At 36.0% G+C, this 9,282-nt stretch overlaps 1 protein-coding gene and 1 long non-coding RNA gene across 4 annotated transcripts; one reads left to right on the top strand and one right to left on the bottom strand.

The window, feature by feature from the left end:
- Positions 1-264: 264 nt before the first annotated feature.
- Positions 265-8,578, top strand: LOC124182673 (kinesin-like protein KIF20A). 3 transcript variants are annotated; one of them, XM_046570216.1, is made up of 16 exons: positions 265-470; positions 789-1,302; positions 1,586-2,207; positions 2,299-2,735; positions 2,851-3,055; positions 3,128-3,548; positions 3,631-4,020; positions 4,238-4,783; positions 4,913-5,206; positions 5,322-5,405; positions 5,521-5,761; positions 5,867-6,165; positions 6,272-6,394; positions 6,661-6,830; positions 6,915-7,041; positions 7,569-8,578. In XM_046570216.1, exons 2-16 carry the CDS (start codon positions 789-791, stop codon positions 7,635-7,637), a joined length of 4,542 nt encoding a protein of 1,513 aa, XP_046426172.1. In that variant the 5' UTR covers positions 265-470; the 3' UTR covers positions 7,638-8,578. The 3 variants fall into 3 exon arrangements, with proteins under 3 accessions (XP_046426172.1, XP_046426173.1, XP_046426174.1); XM_046570217.1 differs by having other exon boundaries at positions 6,278-6,394; XM_046570218.1 differs by lacking the exon at positions 6,272-6,394.
- LOC124182674 lies at positions 3,502-8,768 on the bottom strand. Its single transcript, XR_006870833.1, has 3 exons — positions 8,603-8,768; positions 3,783-3,930; positions 3,502-3,696 (listed from the first exon to the last, which is right to left on the bottom strand). It is a non-coding gene; the product is annotated as an uncharacterized LOC124182674 (long non-coding RNA).
- Positions 8,769-9,282: the final 514 nt, after the last annotated feature.

Here is a 9,282-nt window from a genome sequence, read left to right on the forward strand (position 1 = left end):
AAACAAAATCACAGATTTATAGAGATAGACTGTACATGGTACGAGATCCTAAAAAATTATACATACGTATACCGAGAAATTGGTACGTATAACATCGCTGCGTCCTTCTCTCGCCCCCGCGTTATCGACGAGATCTGTCTTTTTTGCGCTAAATCTTCAGTACCGATAGTAACGAAGTTATCGACACTGGCTACCGATGACAATCATGATATGCATCAGATAAATCTTTTCGTTGGCAGCATTGGCCAGCAACGGTTTTTGAATTTGAAGTATTGCATATGGCGATACGTTCTAGTAAACGAGTTGACGGTTAAATGTCGCGGAATGGATTGTACTTGTTTTGATGATATTCAGGTCCGAATGTGATAGATTGTGAAAAGTTTTCGGTCTCACCTTCACTCACATACCAATGATCGCACATAACCAGCAACGAATTCACACCAATCCCCGTATATTCGTCGTTTGAAGAGGTAAGATTTACAGCCACTTGATTACCTCTGTTGCAATCACTTGACTCGATAATTATCAATGGTGAAAACAATCAAAAGTAAAAAATTGTACTTCGATCTGTCGCAGCTCTCTTTTAGTCTATAAATATTACTTTCCTACAAGAATAACTTTTCGCTCAACGATAGCAAACCTTGATTTGCATGTACGATACAGCGATGTTTACTGTAACAACAAAACTACGTCCCTGCTATGGGTACATTAATTTCGAATAAAAGCGGTTATTGAAAAACCAGTTATTCAACAAAAATTTGACAATGAAACTTTGTATCATTTTTCAGATGGAGGATACTCTGGCATCGATTAAACCCCCAAGTGATGATTCGATGGACGCGCGACTGTCCTTTTTGGATGGTCGCGACCCTAGCATCGTGGCATACGGGCAAGCCAGGATTCCGGCAGCTGATACTAAAAAAAATCTAGAGTCTCTTTTCGAGGATGAAGAGCTTGATTCGCGAGTGCTCTCATCCTCTGCCCCATCATTGTCTCTCTTGGGCGACACAATCAAAGTTTACCTGAGACTTAGACCATTTCCTGCTAAAATGCGACCGACCAAGCAACAGGAGGAAGCTTATGAAATAATAAATTCCACTACTTTGCTAACAAGACTGCCAAAACTGGATTCGAATACTAGTTCACTTAAAAGACCCAAGGAAAATGAAACAGTATTGAGAAAATTCACATTCACACAAACTTTTGGACCAGAAACAACACAGCTCCAACTTTTTGATATGGGCATTAAACAACAGATGAATGAATTTTTGGCTGGGAGAAACTCCACAGTGATGAGCTATGGTAAATCCCTTCTACAACTAACTCTTATTTTTGGCAGAAGCCAATTTTTTATAAAAGAACATTGTTCCAAGTACATTTTATTTTTTATACTGGTACTGAAATTTTATTCTTTGGAATATGCAGATATCATAGAATAACGAAATGAAACAATTAGTTTGAATATAAACTAATCCAACTTGTTGTAATGGGTCAAAATAGCATCTTGATTTGCCACATTCTAAGCTTAAATCGATCTGAAAATTTTGAATCCTGCCATTCTGAATCATGCTTAACTATATTGCAGGTACAACAAATGCGGGTAAATCCTTTACACTTCAAGGAACAACAGTTTCCCCTGGTATAATACCCCGAGCCTTGGAGTTTGTATTTAATCAAATTAATCCCAGAAGTACGCCCTATTATAAACCATTGTACAATACCGACGTAGTGAGTCTTGATGCGAACGAAAGAGCACAGGAAATGGAGTTGAAAACAAAGCTTCTTTCATTTGGTTCGATTGATAAAAATCAATACATCCAGGCCTATAGAGCAATGCAACAGCAATTGCAGGATGAGTCTCCTTTGAAACCGAGCGAAACAAGCGATGCCAACTACGCGATTTGGGTTTCGTTTGCTGAAATTTATAACGAATCAATCTACGACTTATTGTCAAATGACTGTCAGAAAAAAAGACCGTCTTTGAAACTTGCAACTGATAGTAGTGGAAAAGCTTTCATTAAGGGGCTTAAGACAGTGTGTGTCAATTCAGCTTCAGAGGCCTATCAGCTACTAATGGCTGGACAATATAATTTGAAAGTTGCTGCTACTGCACTAAATACTAGAAGTTCTAGGTCCCATTGTGTATTCACTATTAAGGTGCTCAAGTATCATAAAGAAAATTCTCCAGCAGATGTGGAAGTCAGCTCGTGAGTATGAGACATTATTGTTGTTGGTTATTTACTTATGAAAAAACTTGGTCAAGAATCCGTAAATATTTCTCCTTGTTAATTTGTTTAGTTTTTCTTTCTGCGACCTTGCGGGTTCAGAGCGATTGAAGAAGACCCTGAATGAGGGAGAGCGCTTAAAAGAAGCGCAAAATATAAACACAAGTCTACTTGTTCTTGGCAGATGTTTGAAATCCATATTTGAGGTTCAGACATCAAAGTTAAAACATGACATAATTGGGCCATTCAGAGAGTCTAAGCTGACTCGGTTGTTTCAAAGTGCATTATCTGGTAAAGAGCACATTGCTCTTATAGTCAATGTTAATCCTGTACCAAATTTGTACATTGAGACTCAAAACGTTTTGAATTTCTCCGCCATCGCTAAGCAAATAGTCATCGAACCTGTTGTTCGAGCAAAACGAAGGGTCTCCACATCTAGATTCTCTCTAATGGTGTCACAGAGTATCAAAACGGTTACAGACTGGGATGTTACAGAATTGGAAAGCATTGGTGAGTAGCAAACAAGTAACACAAGTTGGGAAATTCCAATGAAGACCCTTATTCCCTAACAATTCTGTAACATACCTGTCTAACACCACTTAATAACACTTTTGAAAAATATTAGTTGTAGATGACCAGTCTTCAGCAATTTCTGAGAGAGCAGAATACGTTCATGCGGAGGACTATGAAGAAATAGTGATTGAAAATAAACAATTGAAACAAGAAATAGTGAAGCTAAAAAATTCTGCTTTAGATGCAGATTTTGCAATTCGCCAAGAGATGTCCAACATTTATTCAGAAATGATAAAAGATATTGAGAAAAACTTCAAGTAAGTCCGTAACATTTTTATTTATTCTCAGTCTGGTATCGTGTTATTTGATTTCTAATTGTTGAAATACAGAAATCAGTTGCAAGATGTTGAAGAACGACAAGAAGATATGCTCGAATGGTCTGTTCAACAAGTTGAAAGTTATTATAAGAAGAAATTGGAAAAGTTATCAAGTAGAAAAAGAACGCGAGTTGAGAGTGGGGACGATACTGACGAAGAAATAGATGTAAAAGAATTGGAAGGCGAAAATGTTCAGCTTACAGCAAAGGTCGAATCTCTGAAAAAAATAATTAAAGACCTTCGCGAATCTAAAGATAAACTGATTGCTCAAAACAACGAAAATGCTTTTGAACTTTCCCTTGCCAAAAAGGATTTAGAAAACTGCAAACACTTACTACACGCTGCCCAAAATGACATAGGCTGCGATGATAAAGCTAAAGGCGTCATCGAAGAACTGAAGAAACAGCTATCGGCTCGTGAGGACCAAATTAAGGTACATCAATTTGTTCTTTACCATACGATATATTTTCCAACGTATTTGCAGTGTAATTTTAACAACATTCTCATTATTCCAGTCCCTGAAAGAGTATTTGAACGAAGCAAAAGTTGAATGGCTCAGATCTACTGATGTCGAATCAAAACTGGAAGAAGCATTAAAAAATAAGGATAAGCAGCTGTTGGAATCTTTGGAAAAGATTGATGATCTTACGGAGCAACTTGAACGCACCAACATGTGTCTTGCTGAGAGAACTCAAGCTGTGGAAACACTCGAGGACAGGCTGGAGCAATATGCCAAAAAAATAGCTGACTCCGAAGAGGAACTTCAGAATGCTGATGATAAATGGAACAAGTGCTCGGCCAACTGCTTGGTCCTCCTAAAAGACAAGGAAGAGTTACAAAAAACCTTGGATGAAGAAATTGCACGCAATAAAGTGAATGTTGTCAACAATACTGGAAAAGAACAGGTACATTTGTATTTCTTTTGTCGGAGTATTTCTGGACTTTGAAGGTACTCTTGATATGCTGCTAGGTAGTTGTTATTCGATAATTATTAGCACTGTGATCAGAATTGCTGATGGTATAAGTAATTTTGCACATAGATTATTCACATTCGTTTTTCAAGGATTCGTTTAAACTCATATCGATTTTCATTGTTTGTAATTAATTAAGTTGTTTGAACAGGTTCTAGAACTGAAACGATTGAATGAACATCTTTCTCGCGACCTACAGGAGCTAAAAGACCAAATTAAAATTAAGAACGATTCAATAGATGAATTAAACTCTAAGCTACTGGACAATGAGAGTGAAAATTTATCATTGAAAAACAGATTAGCCCAAAGTAGTAATCACACGAAGGTGTTGCGAGAGGAATTGAATTCAACCAAAGCAACGCTTAGCGATATCACTGAACAAATAAATAGCTTGAAGCTTGCCGAAGCTGCCAAAGCAGACACTGCAAATATGGACAGTCAAACTAGCTTTGTTAGTGACAGTGGAACAACCGAAAAAGACATTGCAGTTCACATTAAACAAGAAAAGTTCGATGATCATTCAGATATACGAACTAGCGATGAAAATGACAAAGAGCAAAACTCTGAATTGTCACCCAGCAAGGAAACTCCTCTGATGAGTCATACTGAACAAAATAATGACATGGCCCGTGAGAAACTAGAACAGCTGATGATAGAATACAATGAACTGAAAACTCAATGCTTGTATGAAACTTTGGTAAGTTTATTTTCTCATAAACATTCTATCTTTCGATACACAAGAGTCAATTATCTGCATTTGAAAGATAACCATCAGACTGGGAAAAATTTTGAACTGTTGTTATTTCTTTTCTTTCTGGTGTTGTAGAGAGTAGACGAGCTGAACAAAGAGCTGGATGAAGCGCGACAGGAGTTGTCTTTGTTGAAAACTTCTGTTGAGGTCAACGAGCAGGAATTGAAAGAGTGTAAAAATTCATTAAAATCCGTCTCAGACAAGCTTCAGCTCTCAGACTCAGAATTGGTTAAAGCTAAAAATGAGCTAGAGGAGAGATTACGGGAAAAAGAAGCCTTGGAGATTCAACTCTCCGAGTGCAAAGAATCCATGCAAAAATTGCAGAACCATCTTTCAGATACTCAGAGAGAGAGTAGAGAAAAATCTGAGGTGAGAGATCTGTAGTATTTTCAGTTTTCGTAAAATTAATGTATTCATACTTGCCGATTGCGAATTAAAATTATTATGAACGTAACATAATTTTTATAAAACTTGTCTTTGTCAGAGCTTGGCGGAATACAACAACCGCCTCAATAAACAAGAAAAAGATATTGCCACTGCCAAGGAGAGAGATTTGATCAAAGAGCAGGTTCGTTCTAATTTTTTTCATCTAAACCATGGTAATAGTTTATTTTCTGTCGAACGGTATCTGTACTTGCAAATTTTGCCTCTGTTTCATCAAACTAAGCCTAATCGTGTTTCAGCTTCTCGATGCGCACTTCACAAGGATTTCCAAATTAGAAAAAGACTTGGAGCAAGTAGCCATTCTTGAAAAAAATATAACTGAGATTAAAGATCAATTGAAGATATGTGAAGAGGAAAAAGCTGAATTGAAAAAGCAGCTAAGCGAAAATTGCCAGAAAATATTGTCACTAGAGAAAGACTTACAGGCATCCATTAGCCGTGAACAAGATAAAGAGAATGAGACTATATCCCTGCAAAAAGGTGATCAAGTAATTCTTTGACAATTGTATTACATTTAGCATAAACCACAACTCTATTGTTTAATTACTATAGAAATTGAATTTTTAAATGTTTTGTTAATTTCAGAAATGAAAAGTATGATTCAAACGAATATGAGTATCAGTAAACGAGACGCGGATATGGAAAATGAGGTGAAGAACGCATTACGAAAATTGACGACCACTGAAGCAGCACTGGATAAGTCACAGGAAGATTACAAAAGGCTAGAAGAATCATCGCAAGAGAAGATGACTGAAATTATGAAAAAGGTTGAAGAAAAAGAAAGGGAAATGGAATCTTTTAAGAAGAACAGAGACGATGCAATGCAGAGATACGAAGCTCTGGTAAAACAGCTTCAGGAAAATGCGAAGAGAGAGAAACGAGAGGTAGGTTAATAGTGTATCTAGTTGAAACGCCCCTCATGTACGAAAAAAAATGTCCTTAAAGAAGCGTAGAGAGACCAGTAAATACAAAATAAACAATATTAATCAGGTACAGAAGTACCAGGAATTGTTTTCAAGACAATCAACACCGACTCCGTATAAAGATGAGATTAGGAAACTAAAAGATGAGCTTAGAAGTAAGACCAGTCTCCTCGAGCAAATGCAGGCAAACGTAAGTTGTTATAGAATCATTATGCACTCTGTTCCCCATCATAACTGCCAACCGAATAACATCGAGATGCAATTTTGAAATTCTTACGAGTTAATAACCTACTGCAAGTATGCAGTTCGAGGAACACTGAGTCTTATTAATTAATTCTTCGCGATCAAATCAAAATAGTTATTCTATAAAGGGAAAGTCTAGTGGAGGAATAATTACTTGTTTATATTATACAATGCATAACAGGCTGAATTCGACAGTTTTATTTCTTTTAATAGTTAAAAACTATGGATAGTCAGAACGACGAAAAAGAAAATATTGTCAACTCTTCAGAAGATGAGGCCACAGCTTTTGAAGTTCGTTTGACACGTAGAAGGGGAAGAAGGAACGCACCTACCAATGTTGCCGAAGACATTTCTGTCATTGATCTCTCTGGCTCAGAGTCTAAGTAAGTAAAAGCTATTGCCGCTTATGTATAAGAATAATGTAAAAGGAGATTTTATTTTCGGATTAAAAATCTTATTGTATTCAGACGTGTAATGAGGCGAACAGCGTTACAACCTCCGTCACCTATGCCGTCTGTAGAAAAGAGAAAGACGAGGAAGAAGAAACTGTTCGCGCAAACTGATGAGAACTGCGTGGATATTGAACCTACCGAGGTATACAATTTACGTAGGGGAAAGTCTCCGAATAAGTAGAACTATCCTTAGTTACTCATTTATTATTTTTCTTCGATCTTTGACCTATCGCCTTTCTCCCAATGGCTATTTCCGCATTTTATCCCCTCATACTGATAACTAATGAATTTTTATTTATTTTAATTCAATTTTTTGTTTGTTCCATAGAATTGTATCTTTTATATAATTATAATGCTTTGCACGGCTGGTGGTTATGCATGATTTTATACCTTATACACAGTTCGTATGGGATTAAAAACGAAATGAATAAATCCGTTGCTTTTTTATTTTAATTATTTTGATCTGTGTAGTTTGTGCTTGTCATAATTTTATCTTCTTCACGATTTTCTAGTTTGCTGCTATGCTACCTAAGCTTGAATCATCAACTCCCATCACGCAACAGAATCCATATCTCTCTTCTGTTAGATACCGCTAAAGCTTTTATGGGTAAAGAGATTGCCTCGTCTTTCAAGGATGGCTTTAATTACATTCGAGTTTCTAAATTACAGAGTACACCCAGACCTATCCTAAGATCTCCCCTATCAGCGACACGGAGTTTAAGAAACAGAAGAAAGTAGTCTACGTGACCATGGATATTTTAAGAATAATTTTCGTTGAGTGGCCCATTCTTTCAACATTTTTTAAACGATGAGTTGTGCCTTTTCATCCTCCCTTTTTTTCTAATCTGTAATTATTTCTTACATCGACCGGTAATTAAAGAATCAATATTAATCCTACAATCCATTAGAAATTTATGGAACATTACAAAATAAGGAAACTCCTCCAACACTGATATTCCATTTTTAACTGAATTAGTATGGAATTATTTATGAGAAGGATTCAGAAAGAATTTTACTTTCAAATTTTATTCACCGATTTTCTGAGTACCGATCTAATAGTCAAGAAATATTTACACTATCTTTGAATATATAAAGAGACTTATCAATATAATATGTAGGTATAATTTTGTATACATCAATGACAAAAATTACGCCATATTATGAATAATGGTTTTAACAGGAATATGTGTTTTTAAAATTTCACTGTGATTATATATATATATATATATACGTATACGCATCCTTACTTCTTTCTAGACTTTTGAAAACAACTTAAACTGTTTTTTTACTAGGGAATAGTTAGCCAGAAAAAAAATGCGGAAGAAAACGAGTTTTTAATAATTTGAAGACAGAACTTTTAGTATTGTATCATTACGTGCGTGTTTGATAACGATACTAGCAATTGTCATAATTGAATTGAATTCTGTAACCATACATTTAAAATCTGTAAAAAAAAAATGGACGAAACTCATATTTCATAGTTAATTCACAATTTGTAAAATATTTCATTTCGGAAACGACCATATGTGTATCGTATGTTTTGTAATATATTTTTCTTTCATCCTTGATAAAATGGAGGAAAAGAAGAAAAACGAAGCTATTAAATATCCGAATTATGAAATTTTGTAGTCTTGTAATTTACGTAAATTAACGTCAACCGTTCGACTAACACACGATGGGTTAGGTTAATTTATATTCTCTACCGTTAGAGTAAACGAAGTGACTTGAAGTGACAAATTAAAAGAACATCTAGCACTTCAATGATTCCGTACATTGGCTGTTCGGCGTTGGGCAACAGAAATATTGCTAATAATAATTACAAAACTTGTTTTGTGTTTCAAAGACCGCAAAAGACTATTAGTGTACGGCCTAAAAATATTACCTTAGTATAGCATTGGATTCCGAGCGCCGTCAACGATCCAAGTCGAAACTAATCGAAATAACGCTTCTCGGCGTGGGTTCTATTATTTGCTATCAATGGTATGAAAACCGAGCAAAAGTCTGAAGTGCGGTAAAAAATCCAGGATTTTTACGGAGAAATAAAATGTCCGATAGTCCTGAGACTGTTGGCCGTCAGCCGTATCTAACTAGGAGAACCTGATAAATACAAGGGGGCTATATTTAAATTGCAATTCATCATTCCAAACCAATTATCCGTTATTCCGAAATACGCTACAGGGTGTTACGTCTATTAGGTTTACGGGTGGTAGGTTCGTTATAGCTTTTGCCCAACAGCCACCAATTTCTAGAAAATAATAGGGAATATTCGTGGGACTTGTTCGTACCCGTAATAGCTACATAGGATGTTACTGCACATGAGGAGTTCTGAAGGTAGCTTGCGTATACAGAGAGTGTAGCGGAGGAGTGAGAGAGAGAGGGGTAT

Source organism: Neodiprion fabricii, chromosome 5 (assembly GCF_021155785.1).
Source record: "Neodiprion fabricii isolate iyNeoFabr1 chromosome 5, iyNeoFabr1.1, whole genome shotgun sequence".
Classification (NCBI taxonomy): domain Eukaryota; kingdom Metazoa; phylum Arthropoda; class Insecta; order Hymenoptera; family Diprionidae; genus Neodiprion; species Neodiprion fabricii.